General features: G+C 41.0%; 1 protein-coding gene across 2 annotated transcripts in view; it reads left to right on the forward strand.

Annotated features, from left to right (window-relative positions):
- Positions 1–866: 866 nt before the first annotated feature.
- syde2 (synapse defective 1, Rho GTPase, homolog 2 (C. elegans)) overlaps positions 867–15071 on the forward strand; it is a 50675-nt gene continuing 36470 nt past the window's right edge. Inside the window, exon 1 of one of the 2 annotated variants that reach the window (XM_056449952.1) lies at positions 867–2445. In XM_056449952.1, the coding sequence (XP_056305927.1) occupies positions 1077–2445 (1369 nt within the window). In that variant the 5' untranslated portion in view covers positions 867–1076. The remainder of the gene's footprint in view (positions 2446–15071) is intronic. The other variant, XM_056449953.1, reaches the window with a different exon arrangement.

Raw genomic sequence — 15071 nt, forward strand, 5'->3', positions numbered from 1 at the left:
TATATATATATATATATATATATATATATATATATATATATACAGTTGAAGTCAGAATTATTGGCCCCCTTGTTTATTTTTTCCCCAATTTCTGTTTAACAGAGCGGATTTTCTCAACACATTTCTGCACATACTAGTTTTAATAACTGATTTCTCTTCACCATGATGACAGTAAATAATATTAGACTAGATATTCTTCAAGACACTAGTATTCAGCTTAAAGTCACATTTAAAGGCTTCACTAGGGTAATTAGGATAAAGTTAGGGTAATTAGGCAAGTCATTGTATAACAGTGGTTTGTTCTGGAAATAATCTGTAATATATATAGCTTAAAGGGGCTAATAATATTGACCTTAAAATGGCTTTTTAAAACTATTAAAAACTGCTTTTATTCTAGTTAAATAAAACTAATAAGACTTTCACGAGAAGAAAAAAAAATCTATTATCAGACATACTGTGAACATTTCCTTGCTCTGTTAAACATCATTTGGGAAATATTTTTTAAAAGAATCAAAGGGGGGCGAATAATTCTGACTTTAACTGTATATTGTGTAATAATAAATGCATATAACTAGTTAACTTAATGGTATTTTCAAAAATATTAGATAGAGGTGCATACATAACATTTGATTGAGTGTGGATAAACAATAACTAGTTTATTACCTAAGTTTATTTGTATTTTCATGAAAAACATTAGTGTTGTTGTTGTTATCTAAAGTGTTTTACTCTCTGCTAGCAGCTACAAGTGTTCCAGTATAGTGTTCCTCAGGAGCTGCAGAGCTGCATGTGGAGTTTGTTTGAGCTCCGCCTCTAAACCTTTAACCCCCACAGAAACTATCTGAACTATTTCAACACACACACACACACACACACACACAGAGCGAGAGGGGGGGGGACACTGTGAATGTGTGTTGTGTATGTGTGTGTGTGTGATCTGATTTCAGTGGATCATGGAGCTGCGCTGTGACCGCGGCGTGTCGGAGACTCCTGGCCGCACAGACGCGCTTCTCGCTCGGTTTCTTCTGCTTCGGAGCGCCGCTGAACGGAACTAACGCTGGAGGATCGGACCGGTACCGATGGCTGATCCTCTGCGGAGGACAATTCTAGCCAAACTCAGGGGCAAGAAACCCAAAGGGAAAGACGCGAGCCGGGAGAGAGAAGGTAAAGCTAAAGTTTCTCAAACGCAGACAGAGAGGGGTTATATTTCAGATGAGATGCGGGGTGAACCGAGCTGTGTGACCGGGATCCGGGCGCCGGGTCTCGGCTATAGCGCGGTCCCCCGGTGCGCGGTTGCGGCGGCGGTGCGAGTACACCGAAGCGGGGGCTCAGAGCCCGGGGGTCCCGCTGGCGGAGCGGTGGATCAGAGTGAACAGACCGAACCGAAGCGCTTCCACACGGTCGGAGACTCGATCGGCTTCGGAAACTGCGATTTAAACTCCAAAACAGAGTGTTTAAAGCGAGCAGATGGTCAAGAGGTAGAGAATAAAGACGCGAATGTTACAGCACTCGAGCAAAAGGCCGGGAAAAACATCACCGAGCGGAGCCCAAAACTCAACAACATGTTTGATTATATTGACGGAAACGATTTAATTCGGGTTCTAGAGGAGTATCGCGGAGCTTTTAGCATGCCAGCGTTACAAAGTCCAACTTTTTTCCCCACTGATCTGGAACTAACAGCGGCCCCCGGGCGGAGGGAAGGGGCCCCTCGGCACCACTCGGTGGACAGCGAGGACGACGATTATTATGATAACCAGATTCTGCCCTTTTATGAGTCTTGCACGCAAAACAACTGCGATGACAGACAGACAAACACTATTGAACAAACAGAGTCCACGCAGGAGACAGACCGGCTGAAGTCGCAGCTCAAAGAGGCCTATTATTTGCTGATCAACACAATGCACAACATCAGCTTTGATGGTCAAGTGGAAGATAACGGATTTGTGGATCAGGCGAGCAGCTCGAGTCGCTCTCATGATAGCGTTAGCACACAATCCACCGATAAAAGTGATGTGTGTTTGTCAGAAGAGCGCAGCGGTCAGCAGCCGTTCGGCTTGGATTCTGCATTCATTACGTTCTTTGCGCAGTCTTGTAGCGTGGGGTCTCCGCAGAGTAGAAGTTTGCAGAATATTCTCAAAGCGAACACCAAACCGATGCTGCAGCGCTCCATCAGCGATAGCAGAGTCAAATATTCCTCGATTGCAAACGCTTACGAGGAAACTTCGCTTTCGAATATTCGAATGGGTTGCAGTGATAGCGCAAACCCTAGCGAAGATCGTAAGCACCAGTCGGTCAGCGATGCGATGGTGCCGAAACAGCCCGGCGTCACCGTCAACAAGATGCAGGAGTGGATGCAGAAGGGCCGCGTTCTGTCCTCCGAGATGAAGCAGAGGATCATGGGATCCTCAGCGAGAGCCAATCACAGCGGCCGGATGCGGATAGAAGCAGGTATGGATGATGCGGACCAGCCTGATAAACACTGATGGAAACTCTGGGACGTCTGGGTGCCTTTAACTGGTGGCGGGTTTTTACTTTCTAACAGTGGCGGTTCTGGTGTTGACAAGCTCGGCCAAATTTGTGATAGCGCAGTTATGGAATATTTATACAAGACGTTTGTTCTTAACTAGACTGAACAACAAGCGGTAAGTGATGTGTTCCAGCACATGCAAAACGTCAGTTGCAAAGGGAGAAAAGTAAGGGCTAATGTAGATCCAGCCGGTGGTTCATCAGAGTAAAGCACTACAGGTTCATCAGCAGCTGCTGTGCAAGACTGAAGGCTTTATTCTGAATAAGCACCGGCTGGATCTACATTATGATGATTATTACACTAAACTACACTATCAGACACTAAACACTGATCTCAGTTCATTAATTAGACCTAAAGCTTGCAGAAAGAAAAATGGATGAATGGAGCTACACTAACCTGCTGATTATTACTATTATTATTATATTATAAGTCTGTGTTTAATCAGTTGTTATTGGACGATAACACACCTTGGAATGTCATGATTGACCAATCTGATGGCTAATCTGCTCTTACTGATGGCTGTTGAATTATTAGTCAACAATGCACAGTTGAAGTGTTAATGTGAAGCGGAGTGTTTGTTCATTATTGCCTCATGTTTTAACAGAGCAGTGTGTATTATTCTGCTTATACAGTGCTCAGCATATTTAAGTACACTAGGCATGGGCGATAACCGTTTTCAAGGTATACCGTGGATTGGAAAAGTCAAGGTTTTAAACTGGCAAAAATGTCCTGCAATACCGTTCCTAAGGTGTGTGTAAGATTTTTTATTAACGTTTTTTAGGACAGCATTATCTCCAGCTGAAAAGATATCCAAAGATGGTGTTTTAAATTGTGCAGAATTCAGTGTTTCTGAAACTAATGAAGACAGCAGAAGTCAGTGATTGATCTGATTTAATTTAGCCTGACGTGTTTACTGCTCCAGAATATTATAAATGTTTCTCAAACTAAAATATATTGTGTTCAAAGGGGAAAAAAATTAGTTTTTTACTCAGACATTTAAAAAGAGAGTAATCAGAGCAGTAATCACAATACCATGAGACCGCGAAAACCGTGATCATTTTATGCAAGGTTATCATACCGCCAGAATCTTATACCGGCCCATGCCTAAAGTACGCCCCTCACAGATCTCTCATTTATATCAATATTTTCTGTAGGATACTTTGCTGTATTCTATTAGTGCATATACATTAGATTGGTCAGTGCTGAAGCCAAATCTAGAGCTTATCTAACAAAATAACCTGCAATAATGGTTCATAATCTAGTAACCCAAGTTTATACGGTAGGAACATTTTAAAATCAATTTGCTAAAATCAAGAGAAATAAAATATGAACAGTTTAGTTAATGTTGTAGCTTGTAGTGTTTTTTGGAATATTTTGCATGCATTTTAATGCATTATCTTTCTATTTCTAAAGATGTTCAGTAACTGAAATATTATTTTAATAAATCTGTTTAAGAAATATATTCATTTTCTAAAGGGGGTGTACTCATATACAGTTGAAGTCAGAATAATTAGCCCCCCTGTTTATTTATTTCCTTAAATTTTGTTTATCAGAGAGCAGATTTCTCCAACACATCTCTAATCATAATAGTGTTAATAACTCATCTCTAATAACTGATTTATTTTCTCTTCATCATGATGACAGTAAATAATATTAGACTAGATATTCTTCAAGACACTAGTATTCAGCTTAAAGTCACATTTAAAGGCTTCACTAGGGTAATTAGGGTAAAGTTAGGGTAATTAGGCAAGTTATAACGGTGGTTTGTTCTGGAGACAATCCAAAACAAAATTAGCTTAAAGGGGGTTAATAATATTGACCTTAAAATGTTTATTAAACAAATATGATCAGACATACTGTATAATAGTAATTCTGACTTCAACTGTAGATTACCCATGTTCACTGAGAGGAAAATATTCATTTTCAAAAGGGGTGTCCTCATATATGCTGAGCACTGCACTACTGTTCTCCGTCTTAAAGACACGGTTTAGGAGTCTCGTTTACACTCACATAATGACTTTTGCTGCTTGTTCAAGCTACTTATTTAGTATGAGACGTTTTTTTTAGTACAACCTATTTGTTTTATCTTCAATCTACTTAAATTTGTAAAAACTATTAAGTGAACTTAATCAATTTGAGTTGGGAAAACATGAAGGAATTGTGTTGAAGACAGCATTGTTTACAGTGCACTGAAAAATTATTCATAGATGATTCCTTGGATTTACTCCATTTTTTATGTTAAGTGGCTGTAAGCAATTTATTTGGGCTGAATTTAAACAAACAAATTAAGTTGAAATGTATTAAATTGAATTTGTTTGTTTAAATTCAACACAAATAAACAGTTTTGCATGCAACACTTTTTTCAGTGTGTATAATACTTTGCGTCGAAGCCTTCCTAAAAGTAAACATTCACCAGAATAAATGTAAATTTTTATAAAGGTTTGAGGCTCAGATGATGATATAAATACACCGTAAATGATCCTGCGCTACACACAATCCATTTGTGTTGAGACAACATGAAGGATTTAAGTTTACTTATTAGTGTTTACAAATTTAAGTGGATGGAACATAAAGCAATTCAGTTATCTACCAAACATCTGAAGAATTGTGTTGTTTCAACTCATTTTATATAAGTAGTTTGAACAAGTATTGTTTAATTAAGCCGATATTTAACTGTAATTGAACTCCTGTCCAGTGTGTTTTAATATCTGTCAGATTAAATGCTTCATGTTTATTAAAGGATTAAATATAAAAAAGCTTCCTGAGAGTGCGGAGTGATGAATAAAATAATGAAAGATAATTAGCAGACTGTGAAATAATTCTGCATTAGATGAGTGTAATGAAGGGTCTCCTGAAAGCAGGAGTTGTGGCCCCGGACCCCCAGTCTCTCTCTGTGCTCCAGAACCGCCACTGATGTCTTCATAACTAACGGTGTTTCCTGAAGCTGACGGGTGTCTGTCCACTAACACGCTCACACACTCACTCACGCAGGCTTGTGTTTTGGTGACGGTGGTGTGTGTGTGCTGTTTCTGTGAGTGTGTATTGTGTTGTACATGTGCTGCTGATACGACTCGACCCAGCAGACACTCGGAGTGTTGAAAAGCTCATAGTGCTGCTCATCAAGTGTGTGAGCAGATAATCGACACTGAGTGCGCTAGAGATAAGGTACATGCAGTCTTTTATTCTGAACACCATCTGGATTATTAGAGAGATACACACCTGAGATGTGGATGTGGTGAAGCGGAGTGGCCATTATTGTCTAATAATAGGACCTGGAGGTCATTATTCATATATATATATATATATATATATATGTATGGTTACAGCTGCTGAGTCCACTGTGAGATGTTGTGTGTGAGTGTGTTAGTCAGGTGAGTGTCCTCAAACTTCTCCTGTGTGCAGCACTAGTGTCCTCCACATCTCCTCCAAAGCCTCCTGTTGTGTTCTGATGTGATTTCTGACTGTGAAATCATTCAGCGGAGTGATATGGAGCTGTAATGACACCTAAACATGCTGGAACTACTTTAGCTGTGCCTTTATCTGACAATAACCAAACATCTGAGAGTGACCATCAGCCAATCAGAATCCAGCACTCAGCAGACATGTGGTGTAATGTTAGTGTAGTGATATGGAGCTGTAATGAGGCCTAAACCTGCCGGAACTACTTTAGCTGTGCCTATATCTGACAATAACCAAACACCTGAGAGTGACCATCAGCCAATCAGAATCCAGCACTCAGCAGAGCTGTGGCAGTTCTGATAGTTGATCTTTTGGGGTTATCTGGGTGTAATCGTGACGGAGTGTGTTTCTGGCTGCTTCTGTGTGTGTGTGTGTGTGTGTGTGTGTGTGTCTGAGTGAGTGAGTGAATGTTTGATTGTGTTAGGAGTATAAGTGAGTGTGTGTTTGTGTAAGTGAGTGTGTGTATGTGCATGAGTGTGTGTGTGTGTGCGTTTGTGTGTGTGTCTGAAAATCAGTGTGTGTGCATACGTGAGAGAGAGAGAGTGTGTGTGTGTGCCTCTGTTTATGTATGTGCACAGTATGTGTGAGTGACTGTGTGTGTAAGTGTGTCTGTGTGTGAGTGTGTGTACATGTTTGTGTGTGTATGAGGAGTGTGTGTATGTATGTGCATGAGGAAGTGTGTGTTTATGTGTTTGTGTATGCTTGAGTGTGTGTATATAAGGAGTCTGTGAATGTGTGAGTGACTGCGTGTGTGTGCGTCTGTGTGTGTGTGTGTGTGTGTGTATGTGTATAAGGAGTCTATTTGTGTGTGTATGTGTGAGTGACTGCATGTGTGTGTGTGTGTGTGTGTGTGTGTGTGTGTGTGTGTGTGTGTGTGTTGCCCCATGGTAACACAGAGCCTCGGGGAGGGAATATTTGGAATGCCGAGGCCGTGGTTTCTCTTGTTTGCTCTCGGCTCCTCAGGCCTGAAAACACACACACACACACACACACACACACACACACACACACACACACACATATATACACTTTATACACACACAAACACACTTTGCACACACTCTACACGCACACACTCACAGGTTACACATACACACTACATACTTAACACACACATGCTACATACACACTCTACACACTCCACGCATTCACTCAGACCTGAAAACACACTACACACACACTCTACACACTCCAAACACGCACTACACACACTCCATAGACTTCACACACACACACACACACACTCTACACTTTGCACACATTCATAGGTTACACATACACACTACACACTTTACACACACATGCTACACACACACTCTACACACTATACACACTCCACACACACTCTACACAGACTCCACACACACTCTACACACTATACACACTCCAAACACACACTACACACACTCCATAGACACACACACACACACACATACACTTTACACACAAATACACACTCTGCACACACTCACAGGTTACACATACACACTACACACTACACACACGCGCTACACAAACACTATACACACTCTACACACACTCTACACACACACTCACAGGTTACACATACACACTACACACTTTACACACACGCTCTACACAAACACTATACACACTCTACACACACTCTACACACACACTCACAGGTTACACATACACACTACACACTTTACACACACGCTCTACACACACTCTATATTCACTATACACACTCCACACACACTCTACACAGACTCCATGCATTCACTCAAGCCTGAAAACACACACACGCCACACACACACACACACACACACACACACTTGCTCAGCTGTCCTGTAATCCACTGCTGGTGTTAATCTGAGGAGTGTGTGCGTGTGTGTGTGTGTGTGCGTGTGTGTGTGCATGTGTGTGTGTGTGTTGGCAGGAATTCTCTGCGTGTAAGAGCTTGTCCTCCATTATGAAAGACCCTTTACTGGAGTCACGGCAGTCACAGCTGAGCCTTTAACTCAATAACACACACACACACACACACACACACACACACACATTTACGCACACACTGATGGACACACTCGCATACACACACACACACATTGATGGACACACACGCTCTCACACACACACTCATGGACACACTCACATACACACACATACACACAGACACATTGATGGGCACACTCGCTCAACACACACAGACACACACACACACACACAGATTTACACACACACACTTTGATGGACACACTCACTCTCTCACACACACACTGATGGACACACTCAAACACACACACACACATTTACGCACACACACACTGATGGACACACTCACTCACACATACACACACATTTACGAACACACACACACTGATGGACACACTCGCTCTCTCTCACACACACACACACACACACACACACACACACGCAAACTTGTGCACACACACTTTCTTTCACACACACACACACACACCCACACACTCAAACACATGCAAACTACACACACTTTCTCTCACACACACACACGCATTCTCTCTCTTTCACACACATACACGTACCACACCCACCCACTCAAACACATGCAAACTCGTGCACACACACACACTCTCTCACAAACACATACTCTCACACACGCGCGCACACACACTTAAACACACACAAACTTGTGCACACACACGCACTCTCTCACACACACATACTCACTCGCACACAGACACGCACACACGCACACACACACACACTCCTATTCACTCACACACAGACACGCACACTCTTACACACATGTATGCTCTCTCTCACACACACACGCACACACACTGCTACTTACTCACACACAGACACACACACGCACACTCTTACATGTACGCTCTGTCTCTCTCTCACACACACACACACACACGCACACGCACACACACACGCTCATGTTTGAGTCTACTGTGAGGTTCGAGTCCAGCAGTGTTGAGTCCAGCAGCGTCTGATAGTGTGTGTTCTCAGACTTTAACAGGCCAGAAATACACAGCGAGTGTGTTGAGGATCACGCCAGTGGACGCCTCATGATGGCTACTGCTGATATAGACACCAGTGTGACGTCTTAACACATGTCAGAGTGTGTGTGTGTGTGTGTGTGTGTGTGTGTGTGTGTGTGTGTGTGTGTGTGTGTGTGTTGAGGAGGTGTGTTGGTCAGAGCAGGAAAGATCTACTAAAGAGATTATCCAGAGCTCAAATCCAGCTTACATAAGTGCAGCGTCACATGACGGCGCTCAGTCTGACTGATGCTTTCCTGAGGGAGTAATCAGTGGGTAGCGCTGTCGCCTCACAGCAAGAAGGTCTCTGGTTCGAGTCCCGGCTGGGTCAGTGTGTGTTTCTGTGTGGAGTTTGCATGTTCTCCCCGTGTTGGTGTGGGTTTCCTCCGGGTGCTCCGGTTTCCTGCACAGTCCAAACACATGCGCTATAGGGGAACTGATCAACTAAACTGGCCAGAGTGTATGAGTGTGTGTGTGTGTGTGTTTCCCAGTACTGGGTTGCAGCTGAAAGGGAATCCGCTGTGTAAAACATATGCTGGGATAGTTGGCAGTTCATTCCACTGTGGTGACCCCTGATAAATAAAGCTGAAGGAAAATGAATGAATGAATGAATGATCACTCTCATATACTCCAGGTCTGCTGAATGCTGGATTCTGATTGGCTGATGGTCATTCTGAGGCGTTTGGTTATTGTCAGATAAATGCACAGCTAAAGTAGTCCCGTTCTAATAGAATATTCAAATAAATGCTAATCTCTCATTAATATTCATTAAAGGGCACCTATTATTCCCCTTTTGGATCTCTGCCATGTCTGGTGTGTGTGTGTGTGTGTGTGTGTGTGTGTGTGTTTGAGCTGAGAATAACACACAGATGCTGTTCTCTCTCTCTCTGAAGCTGACCCTTGTGGCTTTGATCTTAACTGTGGTGTTTTGGTGACTGTCGCTTTAAATGCAAATGAGATTGTGCTCTTTTCAGAAGAGGGCGGAGCTACATCATCATAGCGTCAGATGTGAAACAGCAGTGTGTGTGTGTTGTCAGGTGTGCATCAGTGTAAGTGTGTGCTTCATGCCTCTGTCAGTCTATGGCAGAGCTGTTCAACTGGCGAACCCGAGGCAATTCGTTCCGGTTCTCCAAAACAGTGTGAGCAGGACATCAGAAACGCATTGAGTTGAGTGGGAGAGCGGGCGCTGTAGTGATGAAGTGTGTCTGTTCAGTACAGCTCGAGCTGCAGTTGAAGGCTGTGCAGAGCGGGAGTCACCATAAGCGAGCGAGTGAGTGAGTGGGATGTGATTGTAGTGAAGGCCTACACACTGATATCGTTATTAGGGATGCAGTGATCAGCCGATTTCACTTTAATTCATTACGGTTAATTAATCGTAAAGGCTTCTGTACGCCGCGTTTCTGTAGCACAGAACAAAACTGCTGCAGCTAAACAAACTTATGCCACCTGTGTGCTAGTTTAATGTGTCAAGCGTATACCGAGGCTAATATGCACGCACGCTGCATAGGGCTGGAGATATGGCAAACATTTACATCACGATATATCTCTTCATTTCAGTCGATACGATATAATTACGATATCGGTATAAATATTAAAAAGACAGGAAAAAACAGGCTAGACTGCACACAATGGATGTCTGTACACACCAATGTCTGCACACTGAATTTGTCAAAGTCTATAATAACATCCAGGCTCTTATAACTTTATTTATAAGTATAAATAAAAACAGTACAAAAAAAGATGTTGATTTTTATTTGTATTTAGCCTTTACAAACAAGAAATGTGAAATAAACTATCAAATAAATACAACTCTATATATATAAGCTGTAATTCTTAAATGGATGTCTAATAATAGAATATTAATGATGATGATAATGACAATAATACTAACACTGAATGACGTTTCTCATTATGATGCGGCTTTAAATGGGAGTTATCTGCTATAAACGTCTGCTCCTTTATGAAAACACATTATGGTTTACATCAAACACAAGTGAAGTAAGAAATGTTTATTTAGCACTATTGTTTTCATATGCATGTTAATTTAATCAATAATATTTCTGCTACAAAACAAAGACTATAATAAATCCTTCAGTTCAGTGCTGAGAGCTGCAGAGCAGTCATCATCAGGAACTAAATAGAGAATAATCTACATCTCAGGAAAGAACAGACTAAAGTAAAGTCTCACTTCTAATACTCTTTAAAGGTCTCGTTATGAGCTGATCTTCATTTCTCTGTGTTTGTGGAGTAAAGCAGGCGGGTCAGCCGCAGCAATATATGAGCAGGCAGAGCAGAAGTCTCGCCATGACCACCGGCGCAATACCGCTCTGTCATGAGTAGGCCCCCACGAGCCTGCGCGAGCAGAATTCTGCAGATTATTAATGATTCCATCATTGATTCTGTTTATTTACTTGATTAAATGTGTGTAAATCTATATTTATTCAGTTTTTATATTAATAACAGTAATATTATTGACTAATATGAAAATAAAATGATTTATGTACAGTGCAGTGTGTACAGTAATATTCTGTCTTTCAGTAGAGATATTATATGAGAGACTTGCTTTGTTTACCAAATAAAGTGAATCTAACTGGATTTGCATTGTAAACATTGAATAAAACTTACAAAGATATATTTTATTTCACATATTAAGGTTTTAGTTATGAAACTCCCAAAATCATTCAGCAGAAATCAGCAGATTTGGACCAAAATTCTCCTCAGAAATAGTAAAAACCATCCGCAGATTCCGTCTGGCCCTGGTGATGAGCCGTAGTTTCATTGTAAACTCAGTAAAGGCGAGCTTCTTCAGCGATGATGTGTTCAGTGTTAGATTTTACATTCAGTGGACATTTGTGCTGAACACACAGTGAACGCAACACATCGAGATTCAGGCACCTTCTCTGAAAACACTCGCTTGATCTCGGCTGGCAGATCAGCATCCACCACATGTCCTGATCGCTCTCATCTGCGCCGTTATTTGTAACTTTAGGTGGGGCTTGCAGACCTGTGTGCTGTTCACTCTTCAGCCGGTCACAAAAGAGTGATTGACAGCTAATATTAACCAATACAGCGGCAGGGAAGAGCGATTCAGCAGGCTTTTAGGAAAAATTGAAACAGGTCAGCCATTATATGCAGTCGCACAAATGCTCCCTAATATATTATGAGGGCGCACAGATTACATTTCGGACGCATATGCCACCAAAATATATATGCCCTGTATATATATATGCAAATTTATATCGAAATACTGGAAATGGGGTTTAAAACACATCACCGTTATTGAAAAGAAGTGTACCGCGATATATACTGATATCCAATTATTGTCCAACCATAACTCTGCATTAACTATAGCAGCAGGGCGTTCACATATTGGGTCTTTTCCGCACACAAGTTCGGTATATCTAATGGAGACGTGCACATATTGGGATCGGTGCACGCACGGCTCGCCAGCGGACCGACACACTCACACCCTCCAGACACACACAGTAGAGATGATCTCATGCTTTAGCGGTGAGAGTTCGTGCGTGGCTTTCAGTGCAATGTAAACAAAAGATACGTTAGACGAATTATTACAAACTATTTAATGATTATATACAGCTGAAGTCAGAATTATCAGCCCTCCTGTTTATTTCCCCCCAATTTCTGTTTAACAGAGCAGATTTCAGCACATCTCTAATCATAATAGTGTTAATAACTCATCTCTAATAACTGATTTATTTTCTCTTCATCATGATGACAGCACATAACATTAGACTAGATATTCTTCAAGACACTAGTATTCAGCTTAAAGTCACATTTAAAGGCTTCACTAGGGTAATTAGGGTAAAGTTAGGGTAATTAGGGTAAAGTTAGGGTAATGAGGCAAGTCATTGTATAACAGTGGTTTGTTCTGGAGACAATCCAACACTAATATTGCTGAAGGGGGCTAATAATATTGAGCTTAAAATGAGTTTAAAACTATTAAAAACTGCTTTTATTCTAGCTGAAATAAAACAAATAAGACTTTCTCCAGAAGAACAAATATTAGAGGAAATACTGTGAGAAATTCCTCAATCTTAGACACATCATCAGGGAGATATCTAAAATAAGGTACTGATTCGCACTCATTAAGTAATTGCTCCGCTGATTTAAAACACAGATGTTTCAGCACAATGCCTTCCTCACACAATCCTCTTTTTATCCCACAGTCAATCACAATGCGTCATTCATTAGACGGCCACTCTCATGTTCATTTCATTATTCCATGATTAATCACACGAGGACGATCTGTCTTCACACATCAGACTAGGGAAGGTAAATAAACTACAGCGACAAGATATTTTAAAAACATTAAACCTACTAAGAAATCCAAAGAGTTTTCAGTAAACTGCACATTAACACACAACGAACATAGCAAGATTATTACATCAACAATCCATGAAGAGTGGCATATATTACCTTCTGACGAATCCTTAAATAATACATTTAATATAATCTATTATTTACTTTGAAGAGATGCAGAAATGTATCAGATCTGATGATTAATTCAGATACAGGGAGAAATGAGAAGTCCACGTTCATACGAGGATGTTTTCCATGCAGAAACTGTGCCACAAGTCAGCATTTGATAAAGGAATAGTATCAGGAATAAACTAGAACAGTAGAACAGTAAGTTCATAGACAGACTGTATGGCGGCTTGAGAAAGCAGAGCCTGGTAGTTTGAAGTAGGTTTAAAGTGTAAATAACTGAAGTGGGTTTGAAGAAGTTTAAAACAGTCGGCATAGAGAGATAACTACATATGTGTTAGCATGTTTCTAGTATGGATTGGCATGTTTCTTGCTAAGGCGTTGCTAGGGTGTTCTAAGTGGTTACTAAGGCATTGCTAGGCAATTGCTAGGGTGTTCTAGGTGGTAACTAAGGCGTTGCTAGGCAGTTGCTATGGTGTTCTAGCTGGTTACTAAGGTATTGCTAGGCGGTTGCTAGGGTGTTTTTGGTGGTTGCTAAGGTGTTGTTAGTTAGTTGCTAGGGTGTTCTGATTGGTTGCTAGGCAGTTGCTATGATGTTCCAGGTGGTTACTAAGGCGTTGCTAGACAGTTGCTAAGATGTTCTAGGTGGTTGCTAAGGCATAACTAGGGTGTTCTGAATGGTTTCTAAGTGGTTGCTAATGTGTTGTTAGGTGGTTGCTAAGGTGTTCTGATTGGTTGCTAGGGTGTTCTAGGTGGTTACTAAGGCATTGCTAGGCGGTTGCTAGGGTGTTCTGAGTGGCTGCTAAGAGTTGCTAGGTGATTTCAAAGGTGTTGTTTGTTGGTTGCTAGGCAGTTGCTAAGTTGTTGCTAGGTGGTTGCTAATGGGTTGCTATGCAGATGCTAAGGTGTTGCTAGGTGGTTGCTAGGGTGTTTTAAGTGGTTGCTTGGCAGTTTCTAAGATGTTACTAGACAGGTGCTATGGTGTTCTGAGTGGTTGCTAGGCAGTTGCTGACATAAATTAGCATGTTTCTAGTATGATTTAACATTATGCTATCATGTTTCTAGCATAAATTAGCATGATGTTAGCATGGCTCTAATATGAATTAGCATGTTGCTATCGTGTTTCTAGCATAAATTAGCATGATATTAGCATGGCTCTAATATGAATTAGCATGTTGCTAGCATGTTTCTAGCATAAACTAGCATGTTGTAACATGAATTTAGTATGAATTGGCATGTTGCTAACATGTTTTTAGTATTAACTAGCATGTTGTTAGCATGGATTTTGTATGAATTAGCATGCTAGTATGATTAGTATGTTAGTATGTTTCCAAGAATCAGAATCAGAAAGAGCTTTATTGCCAGGTGTGTTCACACATACGAGGAATTTGTTTTGGTGACAGAGCTTCTACAGTGCAGCAGCATTACAGAGACAGGACAAAAAACAGATCATAAATATATTTAAAACAATAGAAGTAAGTAGTGAGTGCAAATATACAGATTGACAAGTGTATGTTTGTGTTTATTACTATAAACAATGTTATATGTGCAGCTGTTATGTGCAAATTGGCATGTAAAGTGTGTTGTTAAATAAGTGTATATGTGTATAAAAGTGTATAGCAGTAGTGATGTTGGTTCCACAATT

Source organism: Danio aesculapii, chromosome 23 (genome assembly GCF_903798145.1).
Source record: "Danio aesculapii chromosome 23, fDanAes4.1, whole genome shotgun sequence".
NCBI lineage: Eukaryota > Metazoa > Chordata > Actinopteri > Cypriniformes > Danionidae > Danio > Danio aesculapii.